We start from the raw sequence: 23,830 nt of genomic DNA on the forward strand, positions 1-23,830 counted from the left end.
CGAGGCGCCCCCGCCCCGGTGCGAGGCGGCCACGTGGAACGGCGGCTCCCGCGGCGGCTACTTCCTGCTCCGCATCACCCCGGCCGCTGCGCCCAGCGGGGAGGCGGGCAGGGAGACGGGCACGGCAGCCCGCACCGGTGGAGCCTACTGGGGAGGAGAGGGGAAGTAGAGGAGGTGGGTGGGGGGAGAGCAGGGCGAGGGAAGGTTGAAGAAAAAAAAAAAAAAAGGGGGGGAAAAGAAAAAAAAAAAAGAGGGAGGTGGATTGAAAAAAAAAAAAAAAAGTTTGTACGTGCGGCGGCGGAGGGGGAAAAACCTCTGCAGGCGGGCGGCTGCCGGAGAGCAGCGGCAGCCAGGGGAGGAGGAGGAGAGGAGGCGACAGCGGGGCAGTGCTGGGCCGGGCTGGGGGCGGAAGGCCGCCGGTGCGCGGGGCCAGGCGCTGCGTGCGCGGCGGCGGGAGGGAGAGGGCGGGCAGGCTGGAGGATGCGGCTGAAGCTGGGCTTCCTGCTGCGCGCCGTGCTGCTGGCGGGCAGCTTCTTGGGGCTGCTGCTGCTCTGGTCCTCGCTGTCGCCCCGCACCGAGGAGCCGGCTCCCCCGGGACGGACGCGGGTGAGTGTGCGGCGGCGCTGGCTGGCTGGGCGGGCGGGACGGAGGCTGGTGGCGGGGCCGCCGCCCGGGATATGACCGGCTGCGGGCGGGCGGGGGGCGGCTGCCCGGGCTGCGGCCTGCGGCGCCTACAGGCCCGAGAGGGGAGAGCGGAGCGGCTGAGCCGGCTCTAGGTCTTCCCTGGATCCAGCGGCCCGCCGCCGGCGTGGGGCTACTCGCGCCGGGCTACGATGGGCCCCGGGGGCCAGGCCGGCTGGGTGTCCGGTCCGCGCCGCCCCACCCGGTGTGGGGCCGCCGCAGCACCCCCGCCTGCTAGGGGCCGGGCCGGGCCGGCAGCGCGCCGCCAGCATGGTGGTCTGGGCAGTGCCCCGTCGGGGCCCTTACCCGGGACTCCCCCGCCGGCGATTCCGTGGGCACCCAGACCGTCTGGTTCTGTCTCTCCCGTCGGGGGTTTTCCCATCCCTAAAATAACTGCTACGTAACTATCCTACAAAGCTCTGCCCCAGAGCTTCAACAAAGGGTGCAGGTGCCCCCCTCTCCCACTTGCCCTGCTGCCGTGGGTCGGCCTTCTGACGTTTTACTAACTGGCAGGTTTTATCAAGGAGAAGCGGCAGATAGGTAATTTAACAGCGCCAGGGAAGGCAAAAGGCGTTGGACTGATCGTGCTGGCGGTGCAGATCTCTCAGTCCGAAATGGTAGGGCGAATTGTGAGGTACAGAGTGCAGTGATTTGGCTGAAAGGGACTGTCATCTTGAGAAATGTTTCAGGAGGTTACACAAATCTGTAGTGCAAGACTTGTGTTAATCAGATGAGAATAATCTGACCCCTTGACACCAGGGTCCCAAAAGGAGTCAAAGTGCTTTTTGCCTTTTCCTCAGGTGTTATAGAACTGTGGAACGTATCTCGACTTAATGAGATCTGCTTGAAGTAAGATTAGTCAAGATTATTTTAATCTTGATGAAGTCATATTTTTTTTATCTTAAATATGATGTGTTCACTAATGGAAGTTGGCCCTTTTTAGTGGGCTGCTTTGAATAATTATTGAAGGCAGGCTGGCTGACAGAACTCTTGATTTTGGAAACTGGAAATGACTTTGGATTCCTTGAGCAGATGCTCTGTCTTCTGAGGCTTTTACAGTTTACTGTATCTTGGCAGTTACTGCTGAGATAATAGGCCATAGGGGTTCTTTTGGAGACACACAATTTAAGTGATGAAGTTTCTGTAGTCTGTTCTTCTAGATACAACATGGACTTTTCTGTGTACAGAGAAATCTTTGGGATTTTTATTAGCATACTTCCCAAGAAAATGTCAGGCAGTAAATGTTTTGTGTCAAAACCAGTCCATTTACTTTTCCTCCTTAGGAAAGCATAACAGATCTGTAAAGTGACATCCTCTGAAAAAAAAATAGTTATGGTTGCATTGCTGTGTAGTGACCATCTTCATGAGATTATTCTGAGGTGACGACTGAAATATTGCAGTCTTGCAGTGTGTGTACTCTAAGCAGTTTATTTGGATGCTGTAATGAATTCTGCTGTGCTTTCTCATGAGTCTGAAGGGGTTCGCACAGAAACTTCTGAACCCTGATACCTGCCTCCATTCACATATGAAGTCTAATTCAGAAATCTTTCTTAGCTGATGTACATGGCAGTTAAGAGTCAGAAGAGTTGGTACGTTCTGGCCCCTGATAAAACAGCATTCTGTCTTGGTTACACCTGCCTTGACTGGAGGAGGAAATAACTGTTACAGTCAACTCAGGAAATAATTCAAGTCTTTGTCAGGAACAAATGCAATTATATTAAGCAAACACTGTCAAAGACATAATCTAAACAGAATATCTGGTTCATTAGCTAGATCAGATGTTGACTTGTCATGATATAAGAGCGGGTAACACATGCTGCTGCTTCATCATTTTCTGGGAAATAGTATTGTTGCTACTAAATTCATGTTTTGATTGGAGCTGCTTTCCTCTTTAGAAGCTGCTAAGGTGAGGAATACTAGTTAAACAGTAGGGAGTAAACTCACCACTAGCAGTGCTTCAGCATATTTCTGGGACACTGGCAGTGGTGGCAGTGCTGACTCCATGGGGTGGGCTTGTATCATGGGGTGCTCTACCTGCAACACTTGAGAACAGGTTGTCTGTTGGTGCAGTTTCAGCATGTAGGAACTAGGAGATTATCATAACTGCTTTTCTGAAATGCACTGATCTGCTCTTCATTTAGTCATAGAAACGTGTTGTGTTTGCTCAGTTGTTAGTTGCTAAAGTTTGTTAAACTAAAGATAATAGAGTAATTCTTCCTGTGCAACACCCTGCTCCCTGGGCTTGTTCTGAAGGCTCTAGCCTGCAAACATAAAATTTCTCCTCAAACAATAGCAGCTGAAAATAGAATTTAACATTTTATAGCTATCCGCAGGCAATACCCTTTCCCTTTCTGCACTGTAAGCCTGGGCCCTTTTTAATAACATCAAGGCATTAAAGAAGCAAAAATGAAAAGTTATGCTGCATTGTTCTTTTTATATTTATAACCTTGAGTCTTTTCTTGCTTACAGCAGCAAAGAATAGGTAAACTGAAAATCTTTTAGCAGTGTTATGACTACGTGTATTCTCCCTTCAGGTATTATTGTGTTTTTTTCTACTGATGTTACAAGACCTCAGATCTTTTGGAAAGGCCAGATAATTAATGTACAGATAGTTTTCAAAGAAAAAGTGAAAGTGGAGAAGTGGCTATTTAGGAAGGAAATGAGAGAACACAGACTGTTGAAGAGAAGATCTTCCTTTCTGAGAGACTATCACAGATGTATATGTTAACAGAAAGCACATTCAGAAGTTGTGGGGGCAAGGCTCTTCAACTCACTCAGCTGTGGAACTTCGGATATACATGACAACAGTTTAAGAAAAAGTGCTTGCATGATTCAGGTGAAGAGATCAGGTATTTATTTATTGAATTACCAGAAATATCCAAACAGAGTAAAATAATCTTTATCCTAAAGAGCTTTTAGTTTCCAGTCTAAACCAAATAGAAACAATGAATATACAGTAAGGGCTGTCCTCAGAGTCTTTGAAAGTGTGTCTGGTTTTGCATTAAGTATGGATTACAAAGGTACCAACGATTTATCTAGGGACACTCATGATTATGGCTTTGAGTTTGCTGATGTCACAAATCTGGGTGGAGTGGCTGACATACCAGAAGGCTGTGCTGCCTTTCAGTGGTACCTGGAGAGTTGGACAGGGAGAAATTCAATGAAATACAACAAGGGCAAATGTTGAATCTTGCCTCTAGGAGAGAACAACCCCATGTACTAGTGTAGGTTAGAGACTGACCTGTTGGAGGGTAGCACAGTGGAGAGGGACCTGGCGGTCCTGATGGACAACAGGATGACCATGAGGCAGCAATGTGCCCTTGTGGTCAAGAAGGCTAATGGTATCCTGGGATGTATTGGAGTGTGGTTAGGAGGTCAAGAGAGGTTCTCTTCCCCCTCTATTCTGCCCTGGTGAGACCACATCTAGAATACTGTGTCCAGTTCTGGGCCCTTCGGTTCAAGAAGGATAGGGAACCGCTTGAAAGAGTCCAGCACAGAGCCACAAAGATGATTAAGGGAATGGAACATTTTCCTTATGAGGAAAAGCTGAGAGAGATGGGTCTCTTTAGCTTGAAGGAGACTGAGGGGTGACCTCATTAATGTTTATAAATATGTGAAGGGGAGTGTCAGGAGGATGGAGCCAGGTTCTTCTCAGGGATGTCCAGTTATAGGATGTGGGGCAATGGGTGCAAGCTGGAGCATAGGAGGTTCCGTGTAAACATAAGGAAAAACTTACTCACTGTAAGTGTGACAAAACACTGGAACAGGGTGCCCAGAGAGGTTGTGGAGTCTCCTTCTCTGGAGACATTCAGAGCTCACCTGGACACATTCCAGTGTGATCTGGTATAGGTGATCCTGCTCTGTCAGGGGGGGTGGACTAGATGATCTTTCAAGGTCCCCTCTAACCTCTAATGTTCTGTGATTCTGTGAATCATTGATTTGATTATTATGTGTGTACTGTGGGGTCTTTTGGATGTTTTCTGGTACCTTCTGCCCTTTTGGGTCAAGGCATCACAGTTTTGGAGGTAGCAGGAAACTATTCAGTTTATTCATTGTAAGAGGATTGCTGTAGGAATCCCAGCTATTGTACTTGTTCTCCAGCAAGATGTGTTACTAATGATCAGCCTCAGAGGTAGGCTTGAAGCATTGCAATTTTTGTGTTGTTTCCCTAACTTTAGCACATAGCCACTGATGGGCTGCTCTTAACTTGCCTTGCCGTGTATTGAAGGCATTTAATTTTCCTTGTCTGTAAGTGACATGTTTTCAGTGGGCTATTGTTTAGTGGGTATTTGTTTATCAGCACTGCTCAGACTTTCTGGACTGTCTTTCCAAGGTTTTTTTCACGTGCATAGTAAGTAACTGGACAACTGCCCCCTTTCTCCTAGCACCCCTGGGCATCTCTTACACCAGGTGTGCTCTCCGCTCTCAGTAACTTAACAGAAGCTTTTGAGGTCACAGTCTCCCACCTGTAGATATTTGTATTTTCTGTTCTTGTTGCCATATGTCACGGCAGCTGCACCATAGTGAGGAAAGAGTCAGATCAGGATGGGAGGCTCTGTTGAGGGCCTTGGTGCAGGTGGCAATTCTGGCATGTCCCTCTGGTTCAGGAAACCAGATGATGGACTTGCATCTGGGGCTGTGGGCCCTCATCAGCGGCCAAGTTTAAATATTACAGTTCCCACGTGTCTACTAGAAGGTGGAGAATTTATGATGTGGAGGCAGAGGAGTTAAAAAAAATAAAAAAAGGTGAATGGATGTTTTCTGAGCTTTCTGGTGACACTCCTTCTCCCTCACTTTAAGGACCGCTAATATCCTGTATGCCTTGGCAGGACTGTCACTGAGAACTTAATGACAAGTTGCAGACTGAACTTGAAGTGTTATTGTAGTTTAAATTAGATTCTTTGCAGTGGAAGTCCCAGAAGAAAGTTTCCACTTTACCTTAAGGAGTGATGGGAAATATGCTCAGAATATAAACCAAGACACAGGAATTTGAAGTTTATATCATTGGTGGAGGAAAGGCGGGAAAGGGAGGAAAATGATAAATCCGATGTTACAGGGAGAGTGGTCTTCAGTAGTGAAGAACTTCATCTGAGTTTGGTAAAACCGTGATGCATTGCGGTACACAGGTGATCAAATAGAAAATTATCTCACTCCTGTTACTTTGTATAGTTATCTATGTTAGTCACTTTTTACTGATTCACCTTTCACCCAGTTACAGGGTGAAACCTTGTGCAAGGAGCACCACATCAGTTCTGCCACTCTGGCATTATCTGAGAACTTAACACAGTCATCCATCACCTGGGTGTGAAAAGCTCCCTACAGGTGCAGGGCTAGATGTAGGCATGTTGCCTTCTACAGTCAAAGCTGTAATAACTCGCTGTTTCTTGTGTGACGCTTAGTAGAAATGAGGGCCTTGGCAAATTTTTGTTTTCAAGTTTGGTTTGAAATCTGTGCACAGGGAAGCAGTGAACTTGCTATAGCCAAAGTACTGATGTTGTAGGAGGTAAGCAGCACTTCCTTTTTCCTCTGTTTATTGCTGTAACCTTTAGTGTTGCTACCAAAGGTAGTAGGCCAAATGTTTTTAGATACTGAATGCTATTTTTTAAATATGTGCTTTTTGTCTAAACTGGCTTTGAAAAAGCTTCTAAAAATCTTGTCACCCTTGGGAGAGTATAAAACCCCCAATCCCTATCATATTAGAAGTGAGTTCTTTTGACAAATGCTTCCGTGTATGTTGCAGAATAAATGACAAAGCAAATGATGTGAAGACATGGAAAAATTAAAAAGACTACACAATTCCTGCAATTTATGTATGCATGCAGAGATTGTATTAAAACCTTCTTGAACTCTTCTCATTAAGATCCATTGTAATAAGTTAAATAACTCATTATCTCAAGATTATTAAATATCTAGTCTAGAGAGAGCGGTTTCACACCATTTTATGCACATGACAAGTTTACTTTTGCCCTATTCTAGCCTCAAGTGTTGTGATTCATGAGTAATTATCAACTGAAAATCAAAGATCCTAGCTTAAGGCTGTCCTTTTCTCTTCAACAATCCCACTGCAGGAGAAGGGCATCTAGAGCACCCAGTGAACCTCAGCGTAGGATAAGATATGACTCTGCACTCTTGGGTAAGACTGCAACAAAAAACTTGAGAGTTATTTTGGATATCACACAGGTAAAGCTGTTCCACTACTCGATTCAGTACTGCTACAGTACTTAAATGAGAAACCATGAGTAAGACCGTGAGGGATCAGCACAACGAGTTGGGTAGGTTGTCATTTGTTTAAAATAAATAAAAGCAGTAATTTGTGCTGCTTAGGGGCCAAACAGTGGTTCATTAAAAATAGCAGAATAGAGTCCTTTTAAAAATAAAAGTCTAGGTAGTCATTAGTCTCTACTTTAGACATGGTGAATTAAGGTATAAGGGCTAAGCTGAAGTAGTAGAAATTCTGGTGCTAGTAAATTTAGTTACAGGAAAAGCCTCAATGGGTCATCAGAATGTCAGCCTTGAGAGAAGGCATGACATACTTGGAGGTATATATGTGGGTTTTTCACAACACGGCCAAGCAGCATGAACCTTCCCTAACAGAGGCTCAGGAGTTCACGTTGTTTGTATTGAGCTGCTGTTCCCTAATGAAAAATGACAGTATCTTTGTCCTATTTTTGTCAGATATTAAATCAGCATTACAGGAGACTGCAAAGTGGAAATAGGGCAGGATAAGCTGTTCCATTAACAGGTTTGATTTCTACCTTGGGGGAGGGGGAATGCTTTTTACAGAAACTAGGACGTATAATCTGGGAGAAGGATTCCAAGTCTGGTAACAGTTACATTTAATTACTAGATGTCCTCTAAATACGTAAAACAAATGTCTACTGTGAGCGATTAGTTTAAAAATAGCAACATGCTGTTTAAAAGGCCTCTGCCTCCATCAGTTTTCTATAATCTTTTTGTGAATTGAGAAGAATTTATCTTGCTTGAATCTGCCTTCAGCAGTCCATCTCCACCCTACAGTGCTCTAGATGTAGGCACTGTTTCCATGAGTGAAGTTGTCCCCCACCCAAATTCCATGACCAGTAGCAATGCTCAGTAAGGAAGGTGTTGCCAGAATGGCCAAACAAAGGGAAGTAATAAGCACCCAGCAGCTTGCATCTTTGCAACCTGCAATACTGTTTAGGCTTGTGTTTTGGGGGGGACTCTGGCCTTTCACCTAATACAGGTTTTAAGCAAAAAAAAAGAATAAATCAAACAAACAGTAGGTGTCTGTAAAGGTAAACCAAAAGTTGAATTCTAGATTGGGCTTTATCAGTTTAATTGTAGCTTCCTCCTTGAAGAAGCTTTCTGGGAAAGTATGGTGCTTTTTTTTTTTTTGGTGAAGGAGTGTTTTGCAGTTAATAATTGTTAAAACTTGCAGAGGAGAAGGCTAATAACTTGTATTCTATCTTTTTTTTTTCAAAGAAGCATCCTTATTGTGGTTTTATTATGATGTTAAAAATCTTATTCTTACTGGGCTGCATACATACATTATGACTAGAAAATGACAACTTTTTGTAATGAAGTGATGATGCTTAAAAGAGGATTGTATTAAGCAGGAATTAAACACGCTTCTCCGTGTATAAGCCTGCATTCTTGCAATTTGCACAACAAATTCCCTCACCCCCCCCCTTGTTAAAATAAACTAATCGTTTGCAACTCTACTGTGCTGTTTTATTGGGTTGGGTTTGGTTTGGTTTTTAGTTTCTCTCCTACTATGTGTTCTTGAATCCTTCATTTCCATGGCTTACTCCAGTAATGTTTCTTAGTATTGCTCTGACTTTCCTGAGCTACGATTTATTTTGCTTTGATTTCCTCATGGAACATTCAGTTGCGAATAGCAGCAGTTGGCACTGGTGTGCCATAAATCCCTGAGCAGCATGAGAGAATTGCAGGAGAGTATAAGGTAAAAACAGTATACCATTTTACATGCTATTTACATTTGGAAAACTTTCTTTACAGTTGCAGGTCTCAAAATATAACTGTTAATGAAATTAAAGCATAAGCAGATGGTGCACAGCCCACAAAGTTTCTTTCTTACTTTGTTGCCTTTTAAAAACTTGGCAATGAAAATGTCTCAGCAAGAACTGTTCTCACTTGAGTGAATATAGTTGTTTTTAATAAGGCAGAAAGTATTATAGAATAGAATAGAATAAACCAGGTTGGAAGAGACCTTCAAGATCATCGCGTCCAACCTATCATCCAACACCACCTAATCAACTAAACCATGCAACCAAGCATCCTGTCAAGCCTCGTCCTGAACACCCCCAGCGACCTGCGACCCCACCACCCCCTTGGGCAGCCCATTCCAATGGGCAATCACTCTCTCTGTGTAAAACTTCCTCCTAACCTCCAGCCTAAACCTCCCCTGATGCAGCCTGAGACTGTGTCCTCTTGTTCTGGTACTGGTTGCCTGGGATAAGAGACTAACCCCTGCCTGACTACAACCCCCCTTCAGGTAGTTGTAGACAGCAATAAGGTCACCCCTGACTCTCCTCTTCTCCAGGCTAAGCAACCCCAGCTCCTATAGGGGACAAAAAACCAAACAACACAACAAACACACCCCAAAAAATAACTACATTGAGTATATTTTTGTCATGTATGTGAACCTTTTTTTCACAACTTGGGAATTAAAATTTGCTTTGGTTTTATCTGTAATGAGAGTTCCCTTTTAAGGATAGTTTAAAAATATAAGGAATAGTATTTCAATAGGGCCCAAGCATAGAAGCACTCTATTTTTATTTCCCAATTCCTACCTTTATGGTTCTGAGATTTCAGTGATGTCTTTGTTTTGAGGTAGTCATTAAGAATTACAGAAACATCAAAGTATCTGTCCTGCCTGACTGTTGAAACTGCCTCATCTGCAATAATATTTTGAAGCAAATCAATTAAAATTAACCAAGGTACTTCTTAAAAGTGCCTGTTACAGTAATGCCATGAGTTTTCTTTCCTTCCTATTGAGGAAGGAAGACCAAGAAAGATAATACTGAGATAGGGTGTTCTTCAGAGAAAATAAATTCTCCTCATTCTTTAGTCTTGGAACAAGACTTGCTACACTCACTTAAATGAGGCCTTGAAGTCAGCTCTTCAAGGCTCATAATACATGTCTTTTGTAAGCCATGCGTTTGTCAGTGGTACATCTATCATGCACCTTAAACTGCTTCACCTGCTCTGCTTCTGCTAATCCATCTCCCATTGTGTTATTCTAACATGCCAAAGCCTCTGAGAAGCATTAAACAGCAGCTATGAAATACATAGGGTTTTTTTCTCACCTCTTCCATGCTTTCCTACCCTTGTTTCCCTCCCCTCTATGAAATGTTTCTCCTACACAAAACCAAGACCTGCGGTAGTGATTAGTGTAAAAACAGTATCTCAGTAATCTGCAGAGGTGGAAAAGGGTGGGAGGTGTGTTGTTTGCTTCTTTTGATGCAATACAAGCTTTAAATGGTTGTCTGTATCACCTGTCTCTGATCAGAATGTTGTTAGCCGGCAGTTCTCAAGTCCAGGAAGATGGTGTGTGGGTTTCCTGTGCTGGTGAGGGAGAAGAATCTTCTGCTGCGTCTTTTATGCTTTTTGGAGGTCTTTAATTTCAAATGCTGATCGTTCACTCAATGTAATGTATTGCTAACCCATGACATTTACTGAGTGTTTAAAGTGGTCTTGAGTACTCTGTGGAGGTATACCAGCCCTGGGTGTCTGAAGTAAGACTGCACATAAATAGAATGGAACAAACCAGGTTGGAAGAGACTTTCAAGATCATTGTGTCCAGCCCATCATCCAACACCACCTAATCAACTAAACCAAGCACCCTATCAAGTCTCCTCCTAAACACCTCCAATGGGATGCATTTGTATGATCTCTGTGTCTAAGAGATGAAGACTGTGTCTTCTATCCCTCTCTTGTGTTTTTTAGTACCAACTAAAATACTCATCTTGAACACTTGCTTATTTTTTAGTTATGTAAAGGGTACAAGAAAGATTAGGCTAAGGAAAGCCAAGAAGTATTGACCTGATAAATGAGGCTGGGAAGCTCTTTGAGCAGGTCCAGACATGAGCTTCAAGGTCACCAATAGAAAAAAAATCCTCAAGGAGAGCAGCTGTCTGACTCTTGAATCAAGACTGGGAGAAGACTTTGGTGTCAAATCTGGGGCTAATGATTACTGTGGCCCAGCTTTGGCAATGTGTGATGACAGCCTTGAGTGCTCATTTATGAAGCAGTGAGTAGTTTCCCAGAGTGTCAATACCACAGCCATGATTTTGTTTAGAGATACACAGGGAGGGAATCTCTGGTATTAGAGAGCAGCCTTGCCTCTTCCATGAATAGTCACGTCAGTCACCTTTTGGGGAGTTAGCAAGTTTCGCTCCTGTTATTATCTTCTACCAAGGCTGGTGATGACAGGGGAGTTGTCAAGCTGTTGTGATAAAAGGGAGCAGACTGCCAGGGTAGTTCATATAGCCTTTAATCTTTGTGTATGCCTGAGGGGCCTTGGGAAAAGAGGATGGCAGGGAGCAGGCTGGATTAATTTTGCTGGATGAAATGGATATGTCCTGGGGGTTGGCCTACTTTAAAAATAATTAGAATTCTTTGAAATCTGCTGTCCTTGAACACACTTCATCTGTCCTACGTCCCCCTTCTCTGATTCACATATGCCTAGATCTTGTGGTTGGAAGATGTGTCTTGCCTCTTTGGGAGGTGTTTGTTTTGGCAGTATTTCCCAAGGAAGTGTAAGTTCTGAATCCAAGCTGACGTGCATGTATGTGTCTTGTGAAATGCACAAAAGGACTGCAGGTAATGAGGGGTGCCTGGTTATGTTTCTGCCATCGCACTGAACAGAGGCTGCTGGGCTTACAGCAAGGCATGGAAGACACCAATTTTTCAGATCTTAAAATTTTTTATGTTTAATGTAAACAATAAAATATATATTAAATCAAAAAGTAGATGGCTTTTTTAAACAGTCCTGTATGTGTGCATTGGGTAGCACAGGTGTGATCTGATTCTTACAAGAAGGCTTGCTAGTGATCATTGATTAACTGCAGCCGACACGAGTCCCTGTTAGTGTGATGAGGTGCACTGATGTCTGTTATTCCTGGTTCTTATTCCAGTCTTACTCTCATCTGAAGGACAGATGTCTTCACTTAATCTATTTCTTTGGGGTTTTTTACTGGTCAGTTTTGTTGGGGCTTTTTTTTCCTTGTTCATGTTTTGTGGGAATTTGGGGAACTAATTAGACTTACTCTCATCATCCTGTTCAACATCTTGAGTTTTCTTTCATTGCAGTAAGATGGTTATATGGGTATCTGAAAGCAAGGAAGAAAGATAAATGATCTGACTATTTCTCTTGATTTATCTTCTGTAATAACTTAGGCAGTCTATCTTCTAATAGGTTTCTCACAGGATGTAAAATGCTAAGGCTTCTCTGTGTAATGGTTTGAACAGGCAGGTTAACCCATTTGCCATGTGTTAACCCCTTACACAGGTGGAAAAAACTTTAATCATAGACATGAATTTGTAGTTTAGAATGAAACAGAAGTCTTCACAGCCTTAAACATGAAGCACCAAAGTTTTCACTGGTGCTGCAAAAGAGAGGTAGCTGGAATGTGATATTTGCAAAAATTTAGTCAAAATAGTTTTCAGTATAATCTCAGCAAGCCGCATTTTTAGGAGTGGTTCACAGCTGTTGATTCCTAAGAAATGAACAGAACTTTTATCTACTAATTTGGTTTGTCTAACCACTGTAATGTACTACATAAAAGTACCAAGGGCATAATGTTGCAAGCTAAATTCATTATACTTTCTGGGTTGATGCTTTTAAAATCTGTTTAGTATCTTAACTGAATAATCTCAAGCTGTAAAATGTTACTTGATGACAATGCTTTTGTGTATTCTTCACTCTTTCATTCCCTAACCTGAGTCTTAAGTCCAGAGCAATTACAGTTTTTACATATTTACCAAAATGCATGGGCATTTATTTTTAAGCCCAGTTTTACTGATGGGGAAGGTAAGGTATCAGACACATAATCAGTGTCTGTATGTAGTTGTATGTAGCTGGCTTTCTGTCAGTTGCTGTACTTTGTATTTTGCCTGTAGATTGAAGAAATGTGACCAACACTAGACTGACACATTCTCTAATGCCTTTTCTTTCCTAGCTGTAGTGGCATAAAAGAGTGGATAAAAGAGTGGGAAAATACTTCCTGTAGAAGGGAGTTCTGTTTGACATTTGAATGCATTTTCTAAGGAAAAGGTAGCACTGGAGATCTACAAGAACATGTTCAAATCATCATGCTGTGAAAAGACACCGGTTTTATATGTTTGGGTTTTTTTCATGAAAACTCTGTTAAGGCTTGGAGCTTTCCTGAAAAAGAAGTGCCCTCACATAGTGCAAGACAACCACTGCTTATGCACATCTTCCCTCTCTTCCCAGAATTTAAGAACATGTGTCTTGTCTCCCTAGCTCTGCAGTATGAGGGAAAATCTTTTTGTCACCTTGGTTTAGAAGAAAGGGAGATTTGTATTGCTAGTAATATTTAACAGAAATGTCTTTTTCTTTAGAGCATAAGGGGTGTTCCTATATTACCATTAGCACTTACTACAGGAAGCACTGGAAGAACAGTCCTAAGTGGCTCAGGAAGTGGAACAGCAGCTATTGCCCAGACCACCCCAAAACAGCCTGCTTCACTGTTACAGGATTTCCATGCATAGGAACACTTAGATTATTTCTGAGATGGGGTCTGGTGTGGTGACTTGAACAAGCTATGGGCAAGTCTGCATGTTTCTTCTGATGCTCTTAGCACACCCTGAGTGTTTAAATTCAGTGGGGACATAAGTGTGCTGCCTTCATGCCTCACTTCCTTAGCCTGCAGGGGAGGAGGAGGGTAAAAGACAGGCACTCTAGGTTGTTTGGTTGGGGTTTTTTTGTCTTTTTGTTTGGTTGGGTTTTGTGCATGGTTTTGTTTGCTTGTTTGTTTTGTTGTTGTTGTCTTAGTTGTTTTATGTTGCTTTGTGTGTTAAAGGTACAGAAGTAGCAAACTCTCTTGAGCCAGGCAGTTGCTTTCCTGCCAGCCTGCAGGTATTTGTTCTCCCCAGTGTGCCATGTTGGTCTGGAGGAGGGCTCCTGAGGACAGCTGGGAGGAGCATGGCTGCACAGCGCTTGTCTCTCTGCTGTATGTCTATGCACAAGTAATGGTTTTAAACAGCCTGAGGAGGCTGTGTTCTGTTTCACTGCACAGGCACTCTCTTCTGTGTTTTTCAGCAACACCTTGCTTCCAGTGGCCCTTTCTTTTTTATTTTTTTTTTTTCCATTCACATTCCTGTTTCAAACTAGCTTGGCACTAGCTGTTCCTCCAGCTCATGGATGCCAAGTCTGTTTGGCTTCCCTGCTCAGCTGGCTGCTGGGAGTCCTTAACCCAGTGCAACATGGAGATACAAAGGTGCTTGTGTTGGTTCACAGGCAGGGCAAAAATCATGTAGTAGAAAAATAAACTGATTGAGAAATGTATCCATCCTACTCTGGAATATCAGTTTGAAAAATCCAGCACATATCAGACAGAGGTTTACGTCAATTTGCTCATTAGCAAAACCAGAAATGTTAAGGCAGCTCACCTGCAGCAGCTAAAGAATATAGTTTTCATTCATTTTCTCAAGGGCTAAGTGCATCTTATGATTTGTATTCCTGGTATTCCACAGTTCACCTTGCAGCAGAAATGAAAAATATCACCTTCAGGTTTTACTGTACATCTGCAGTCCTGGGAAGATAAACATCAATGTAATGCATCATAGTACTGACATTTAGAAATCTTCCCAACTTTGCTTTTTAAATAAAACAGGGAAGTCAGCCTTGAATTCCTTTACACAGTAGGAAGAGTAGGCAAGTGATTACTTCCCCCCCCCCCCCATCTTATATAAATCTGACTACTTTTACAAATCCACAGTTGTCATACTGCCAAGAATTATAGAATTGGAATTGCTGTACTAAACAAAAGGAAAACACACAGTTTCCAGGTAAAATACTATGTCCGAGGTGACTTTCACTGCTTGTAGCTCTCAGCTGCCCTCTGTTAAAGATATCTACAGAGTTTCTGCTGTTAATGTTCTGTTGAGATAACTAAAAATTGAAAGATGAATAGTAGATTGTTTTAAAGCTTTTATCATTTTTAATTGAAGTGAGTTGAAAAATAAAAATTCCCAGCTTTAACAATGTCAGAAAGTCTATCCAAATTTCTTGCATAAAATCATTGGATTATTCAAGATGGAAGGGGCCCGACAAGGTCCTTAGTCCAACCTCCTGCTCAAAGCAGGGCCAACATTGTGGTCAAAGAGGCTGCCTGGGGCTTTGTTCAGCTGTGCCTTGAAAACCTCAAAGGAGGGAGAAAGCACAACAACTCTGCCCGTCTTGTCCCACTGTTTGGCCATTTTCATGATGCAAGGTTGTTGGTTTTTTTTAATCCAGTTGGATATTTCCATGACTTTCACCAAAGAGCACACTCACACCTCCTCATCACTGTCCCCGATAGTTTTAATTTGCCATGAGACTTAAAACCAGAAGAACTGTCTCATTGTCATTTAAGGAAAAAAATAGTGGGGTTTCTTGGGTTTTTGCTTTGTTGCTGTTGTTTTTCCCTGTTTGTGTTAGTGTGCTGAAGCTGACTCAATTTGGTTTTCTCTAATTTAAAAGATTTGTCCCCAGTCTATATTGTATGGTAATATATTAAGAAAATGTTGCTTTGAGTTACTAGCACATGACATTTTTAAGCAGAGCATATACCTTTTATGTTGTGCTGTTGTCACTTGTGTACAGAAACTTCTTAAAAAAGAGAGCACCTCAGAGCGACTGATTAATGACAGCAATAATACCAGCTTCAATGACAACCATGTAAATGCATTGTCTCTTAAGAGGCTCTTCTCTATTGCTTTTCCTTACCATTTTCATGATAATATTTTTGCTGGTTATTGAAAGGTAGCAAAGCACAGCGGATTTTATTTCTTCTGTATTTCAATTAGAGTGTCTTCCTTGTGGATTTCTTTATTTGTCTTGCTGATTCTGTTTTGATGTACAGTAAACAAATTTATATTGTTTGCTGTCCTGTCATGGTACATCTATTACTTCATCCTTCGCTGGCACTTCATGGCTCATGCATGTAACTTCTCTCTCATAGTGAAGATCAAAATACTGACTACTTCTTCTTTTGTACTTCTGCCTCATGAGACGTGCTGTCTCTCCCCAGTCAGGCGTAAGTTTGGCCTGCCTTACGGACTCGTCCTTCTCCAGCTGCTGGCCAGTCTTTGCCCTGTTGGAAACAACAGACTGTCTTTCTCAGGGACTGCAGAGAGCTTTTGAAATTAATTTTCTGACAGGCTTTAACAAAATGGTGTTTGTGAGGTGTTTGTGCAGGGCCAGCACATAAAGGTCTAGATTCCGTGAACTTTGTTCCTATTTAAACACCCGTTTAATGAACTGGACACGTAACTATGCTTTGCTAATATCTTGTCTGAGATGCAATGAGAGAAGGGTAGAGTTTTCATTAAAAGCAGTTATTAGCAGCTCCATTAGAAGCCTGCTAGGAATACACATATGTAGGGCTTGTGGAAAGTACTGAGGATCTTGTCTACCTGCACTTTAGTGAAGCCTTTGACACTGTCTCCCACAGCATTCACCTTCAGAAAATCAGGCACAGGCCTTGAATAAGTGCACTCTGGCTGGATGTCCGGGCCCAGAGAGTGGTGGTGAACGGAGCTAAATCTGTCTGGCTCCCAGTCACTAGTGGTGTTCCCCAGGATTCAGTACCGGGGCCTGCCCTCTTTTAATATCTTTATCAATGAGCTGGATGAGAGGGCTGAGTGTACCCTCAGTAAATTTGCAGATGACACCAAGCTGGGTGGCTGTGTCAGTCTGCTAGAGGCTAAGGAAGCTTTACAATGGGATCTGGACAGATTAGACTGATGGGTCAAGGCTAGCTGTGTGGTGTTCAACAAGGTCAAGTGCCAGGTCCTCCACCCGAGTCACAACATCCCCATGGTAAGCTACAGACTTGGGGATGTGTGGTTGAAAGGCTGCAACTCGGCGAGAGAACTGGGACACTAGTTGACAGTTGACTAAATATGAGTCAGCAGTGTGCCTGGGTGGCCAAGAGTACCATTGGCATCCTGGCTTGTATTAGAAACGCTGCAGCCAGCAGGAACAGTAAGGTGATCATCCCCCTGTACTCAGCAAAGAACCTAACTGTGCAGACACATGTTTCTAAAGCAAAGCTATGGGACAGATTTTGTTACTCACTTTCTCTTCACAACAAGACAGGTAATTGTCCTAGGAACAGTCAGTTTACCAATATTGATTTATCTGTTCCATAAATTGTTTCTTACTAGTTTTGTATTGTTGCAAATATTATGTTTTTTCTCCATCTTATGTATCAAATTTATGTATTGTGTTGATTTTATTTTATTTTTTTTTAGGACAAATAATAACTTTCTCTTGACAATTTAGTAGAATATAACTGATTCGGTGGACGAGAATCTCAACATGAGCTCTCAATGTGCACTTGCAGCCTGGAAAGCCAATCGGATCCTGGGCTGCATCAGAAGTGTGGCCAGCAGGTCAAGGCAGGTGATTCTCCCCCTCTACTCAGCTCTGGTGACACCCCATCTGGAGTACTGCATCCAGTTCTGGAGTCCCTATTACAAGAGGGATGTGGATGTGCTGGAATGTGTCCAGAGAAGGGCCACGAGGATGACCAGAGGGCTGGAGCACCTCTCCTATGAGGACAGACTGAAGGAGTTGGGGCTGTTCAGTCTGGAGAAGAGAAGGCTCCGAGGTGACCTAATTGTGGCCTTCCAGTATCTGAAGGGGGCCTACAAGAAGGCTGGGGAGGGACTTCTCAGGATCTCAGGTAGTGATAGGACTAGGGGGAATGGAATGAAGCTGGAGGTGGGGAGATTCAGGCTGGACGTGAGGAGGAAGTTCTTCACCATGAGAGTGGTGAAGCCCTGGAATGGGTTGTCAAGGGAGGTGGTTGAGACGCTGTCCCTGGAGGTGTTAAAGACCAGGCTGGATGAGGCTCTGGCCAGCCTGATCTAGTGTGGGGTGTCCCTGCCCATGGCAGGGGGGTTGGAACTAGATGATCCTTGTAGTCCATTTCAACACTGACTGATACTATGATACTATAATTTATTGGCAAGTACCACACAGATTCTCTTTAATATCTTACATAGAAAAGACAGGAATGAAGGGTCAAGGAAAGAACACAATTGATCATAACAAGTGATTTCCCCTTACTAATGTAGTCAGTCAGTATTGAAGGTAATAATGCAAACAGTCTGAATTTCTGAAACCTTTTTGGAGTTCAGATGAAACTTTCAGGAACAGATTTTCGAGTGTATGCATAATTTTCATACAATGCAGTAGGGTTGATTGAACTGTGAAATGCAACTTTAAAAAAAGACAGACTGTTGTAAAGCTTGAGAATGGTAACAATATTTCTTAATATGGCTTCTTAATATGAAGTGAGATTGACGTATGTGCCTTTAAAAATTGAGACAGACAAGATACAGCACAGAAACCTACATCTCTTGATCAAGCATGTCCTTCAGCAATGGATTTTTTACATTGTAAATGTCATTTACTTGCTGAGGTGTATAAAATAAAAGCCTGAGTTTTAATATCCACGTGTCTCAGGTGATTGAGAAACAAAGATGGAGTTCTTCTGAGGGCTTTAACCAGTACAGTGTTCATAGCTGATTCTGAGAGGACCAGAAAACTGTCCTCTGCTACTTGAAACATGAGCATGGAGGGTAGTTCTTGTTTCTTTCTGAGACTTTTTCCCCCTGGAGGGAATACTAGAAGTTTATATTTTTAATAGCAAAGTAACAGATTATAAATTGCAACTCTTTGTTATCTTTTTAAATTCAAAATACACACTTGTTTTTACCTGTTTGCCTCTACAGCTTAAAATGTGATTACTTAAGTTTTGATTATTTCATTTCAAAAGAAACAGCTTCATCCATCTCTTTCTTCAGTCTACAGAAAACATTCCTGAAAGAGGCTTGGTCTTAGTATAATTAAAAGCCTTAAAGCCTTGCCTCCTCATAGTCCCCTATGTAACACTACTACACAGGAAAAGGAGAATAATCCTTCCTTTAACAAAGAAAATGAAGCTGGACAGAAGACATCATAGAAGTCCTTAAGAATCTCTAATGTCTGTATGAATAAACATGAGTTCTGGTTTTAAGATCTCATTCAAACTTATGCATAAAGTGAAGGATTTTCCTGGAATGAGACAGAACATGGAAAGAGCAGTGACTCAACTAGAAAGGTTACAGACTTAATTTAATTTTGAAATGTAGTGATTGAGAGCAAGTCTTGTAGTGAACCTCATTGGTGGTGGTGTTTTGTAAGCCTTTCACCTTTAACCATTAAGGGCTGTGGAACGAAGTTCTTAGGAATTGCAGCAATGCCTTGAGTATAGGTGTAGGACTGAATGAGACCAGCTGCTGGGCATGGAAAACAAGACAATGCTGATGAAGAGCAGAGAGTGCAGGAGTGAAATGAGAAAGTACCAGAGAGAAGGTCTCGGTGATATGGGGATGTTACTGGGAAGTGTTTCATTCTTGTGACTGCGTTCTCTCTGTCTTCCATTTGATTGAAAAAGCTATTGGAATTTTTTGGTAAGCACTTGAAAGCATACGTGCACGTTGTAGTAGTAGAATACTGCTGTAGCAATAGTCAAACTGCATGGATCGGAATATACTGAATTGTCACTACATCAATACACCACTGTTTATTTTCAGCTATTCAGGATTGTTTGCTCTTAATTTTTATCAACTGTTAAAGTTGAATAGCTTTAGGGATCTGCAAGGGAAGGAGGACACTGAAACTAAGACATGGGACCTACATTCCTGTGTGAATACTGTTTTACTAATTTGCTCTATTAACAGTAAACCTGCTATTCCGCTATCATCAAATTGGCAATACAGAGAAAGATAATGAAGCTCAGATGGAAAATCAATGCAAGGGGAAGAAATATCCCAAGAGTCACAAATAAAGACCTGAAATTCAGAGGCTCTGTCTTACCTTGCAGTCAGCTCTGATGGAGATGATGTCTTAAGCAGTTGTCCTTTCTGGCTTTAAAACTCCTACTTTTTCCAGTCAAGTATTTATAAAATCCATCTAGAGAGAAAAATTATGGGTAATTATTGAATGATGCTATGCTTTTCTCCTTTCTTGTGTCCTGGGGAAAGACTTCATAGGCCAGGAAGGTATTAGTTAAATTATTATGAAGCAACTGTAATAATCCCAAGTATGCTTCCGATAAATTTTACTGGCAATGTGTGATAGCAAATACCTTTATCTTTGCTCTGGTTTGTTGACGTTGTCTTGAAATTTGTCTATATTTCTGTTAAAAAAATGGTTTTGGTTTAATAGGCTGCATTATAAAACTGTCTTACGGTTGGGAGGTGTTCAGTATTATGTGATCCAAAAGCATGTCTCTCAGGAAGAGCTTTGGGAAGATGGAGAAAAGCATCTAATGCTTGATTCTGAAGCCCTTGTGAGCCATTCAGCACTGTTCTCAAAATCTGAACAAATTAGCTTAGCATCACTCCAAACCACAAACCCATGTGTGAGTATGGCTCTCCTGATCACTTGGACAAGGGACAGGAAGAAAAGAAATCTTGTGGTTTCTGCCTTCTGTTTCTGCAATCCGTTTTTCAAAAAGGGTTTCCTAATATTCAGCTTTTTTCTGGGAGAAAGAGTTGGAAAAAGTTTTTGTTTCTACGTTGTGCCTCTCTAAAAAGGGTAAGCGATGGCACCATCTTAAAGCACTGGAAACAAAACAAAATCTGAGACAAGTTAAAAGGATAACAGAAGGTTGCATTTGAACAAAATACATAACAGCAAATGTTTACAGAAATAAGAGATTATAATATTGATTAGAGACAGACACAATTCTGAGCATCTGGAGACTTCCCACAGCCTTCATCTGCTTAAACATATTTCCGAATCTGGCTTCATCCCTAGAAGCCAGTTTGTTGCACTTTTTGTTTAGAAGTGTGTCTGTTCTTCTACTGCTTTGCTCCTCCTGTTATGCCTTGCAGCAGCTGGCGCATTTGCTTAAGCAACAAGTCGCCTTGCTGAACCTCTCATGTAGCAAGGCACCCCATGGATTGCCTCCAGGTTAAGAAATTGAACAAGAATTCTTTTCATTACATTTTTAAGGGAAAACAAGCTTTAACTTCTAGGCAGTAAGTGTTGTCCTTCCAGTGAGTAGATGCAACTTGACATCTCCCAAGACTTCACGTGGAGAGTTGCTTCAGGAAAAGAAAGGAAACTGAAAGCAATAAGGTCCTTAGAGATTCTGCTCTCAAGACTAAACAAGAAACTGAATTTTGTTTTGGAAAGATGAAGGTCAGTGTCTGGTGGACTTTGTCTGCCTGGGACAATTGTTCTCCCTTGTGCTGCAGCAGAGTGGTAGCAATGACTCAGGGCTTCATGCTCTCCTTGTTCTTTGGCCTCTTCTTGGAGCTGGGGCTGTTATGATAACAGTGTTCGGAAGAAGTAAATTACAATAAAGTGTTTTAAATGGCGGAATTACATGAGGCAGCCAGCATACAATTTTAATTTTTTATTTTATTTTTTTTTTAAAGATGTGAGTGGTGTCTTATCTATGGTATAGCAGCATAAACATACCAAACAGGTGCTTTGTTGTTGGCTTTGGAGGTCTCAGTCACTGCAGTCTCTTGAGAATGAATGATGAATTACTGTGGATCATAGAATCAATAAGGTTGGAAAAGTCCTCAAAGATCATCAAGTCCAACCTGTCACCCAACACCTCATGACTACTAAACCATGGCTTCAAGTGCCACATCTAATCCCTTTTTGAACACCTCCAGAGATGGTGCTTTACAGAAGTTTGCAGTTGAAGTACCATGCTAAATATATGCTAATGACAATGTAAACTGCATTACATAGAAATTAGTCTGTTGTGCAGAGAAAGAAGGAAGGTTGTGGGCATTTGAAAAGCAGTTGATGGCAGACTGATAGAGTTGAAGCATAGTCTCTGGGTCAGGTGCTGGTTTATTAGACCAGTCTTAAGTTCTTAACCAAAACTGACTGACTTTGTATGGTGTACATCTGGCTTTTCTTCATTTATGTCATGATCCATTAAGAAGAGTGATCTGCATTCAGTGCAGGCAACCTTCCTGGCAGTCAAAGAAAGTGCCTGTTGTGGTCTCTAGTTTCTTAGGGACCAGCAACACCACACTTTGATGAAACAGAGAAAGCCACTAAATTAACCAGAAACAACAAAAAAAAACCTGAAAAGATCCAGTGTGTGGGGAGATGCTTACTTTTATGTTCTTTTATTTATGTCCTGTCCCACTTGATTGCTTTGCCTCTCTTCTACTGAAAATGTTGTTTTCTTGTAATTGATTCTTGCTGTTCTGAATTTAAAAGCCCTTCTGTCATCTTCAGTGTGCTGTCTGTAAGGAGAGGATCTAGGAGGCTCTGGATCACACTTCTGTTTTATCCAATGTCCTCTAAAAACGTTTTTATTATTCTGCAATATGTGATATGTGGGTTTTTTCCTACCATGCCAGCATCTTTCCATTTCCAGAACATGGGAGAGATTGAAATAGGACGTCACCTTGGGTAATACAGGAGCTTCATTTATGATTCAGTTTAAGAACACTTGTGTTACTTGAAAATTATTTTAATCTTAATGACAAGAGGCTATTTTGCTTGCTTTAAAACAAGCTTTAAGTTACAAAGTTAAGCAGCTGACAGTTCATAAGTGTTTATTCAGGTATTTATCTGAGTCTCCCTATTTTAGATCTCCTTAATTTCTATCCTAGACTACATGGTGCTTTCCAGAGCTGGAAGGAGAGGTACATTGTTTATGATTACCTCCACAAAGTTCTCAGGTATCTCTTAAGTAGAGGCTTTGAGTGAAGTGGATCTCTGACAAGACTTAATGCATCTTGACTGTTGGGACTACAGATGGGGCCAGGGGAAGTATGGCACAATAAACTATGACAGTACCAGTAATGGAAGGATGGGATTCATAGAAGCTGATTAAGATTTGACTCTCGGGCAACAAGGAAGGCAAATTGGAAGGTTTAACAGCTGGTTCAATATTCCCCAAACACTGAATTCCAATAGAAATAAGGGCAATAAAGGCTGCTGGTTTTGACAGTGATTTGTTCTGAAGCGTTTAGCGTCTTTACTTGCAGGCAGAGTCTAATTGTAAAACTGCCTGTCACACAGGAATTCAAGAAGTACTGCACCTCACCTAAGCAGGCATTATCTGAGATAGGTCAGGTACAGGCCATGTTCTCCCTGTGCTCTCAAATCTCATTTCTCTGCGAGAGAGACAGAGAAGTTTGTAAGTTGTGGGTGGCCAGCAATACACTCAGTCAGAGACTAGGTCTGGTATGAGGCAGTGACCGGGTTTCCTGCCTAGTCTCTGCTTTTGATGAAGGTAACAGAATTTTGCAAAGTAAGATACTCATTTGTTCTGGACCAGATGCATGTGAGCTGACCATTACATATGTAGAAGACTGTGATAGTTTTAAGCTATGCCTTTAAAAATTTTCACAGATCTTGAACAGAAAAGTAGTAAAATGTAAACAAATCACTATTGGGTGTAAAAAGGAAAATAACGATAGTTGTAAACAATCCTATTGGAAGAGGTAAGGGAATAAAACTAGTTGTACCAAAACAATTTCTCTTCACTGTTCTTCACTCTGGGAGAGATACTACTCCTACTTGACCTTGGCTGCATTGTTTTGGTTAAGTCTAAATTCTCTGCTCCTTTCTCTTCTCCCTTTTGTACAGGAGGGTAAGGTGGGGCAGGGAGGGAGAAGCTAGTAGCTTCCCCTGGTCTTTGACCAGGGGGGTTCTTGTGCTGTTTATTAATTGTAAATATCTGCAAATACTGTATATTTTGTACATATTCATTGCATTCCATTGTAGATTGTACTTTTGCTTGTAAATACAGCTTTCATTTGCTTCCAGCTGAGCTGGAGTGGCAAATTTAGTGTTGGGGGGAAATTTGCAACCCACCACAAAGACCTAGGCTCCTCCAGGAGGAGGGACATGTACAGCAGGAGTTTGTGGGGGAGCAGGGAT

General features: G+C 42.1%; 1 protein-coding gene across 3 annotated transcripts in view; it reads left to right on the forward strand.

The window, feature by feature from the left end:
* Nucleotides 1–258: 258 nt before the first annotated feature.
* The window catches only part of GALNT7 (polypeptide N-acetylgalactosaminyltransferase 7), a 67,227-nt gene continuing 43,655 nt past the window's right edge, over nucleotides 259–23,830 (forward strand). For all 3 annotated transcript variants that reach the window (XM_054166106.1, XM_054166100.1, XM_054166092.1), the window contains exon 1: nucleotides 259–606. In XM_054166106.1, the coding sequence (XP_054022081.1) occupies nucleotides 481–606 (126 nt within the window). In that variant the 5' untranslated portion in view covers nucleotides 259–480. The remainder of the gene's footprint in view (nucleotides 607–23,830) is intronic.

This window comes from Dryobates pubescens, chromosome 1 (assembly GCF_014839835.1).
Source record: "Dryobates pubescens isolate bDryPub1 chromosome 1, bDryPub1.pri, whole genome shotgun sequence".
NCBI lineage: Eukaryota > Metazoa > Chordata > Aves > Piciformes > Picidae > Dryobates > Dryobates pubescens.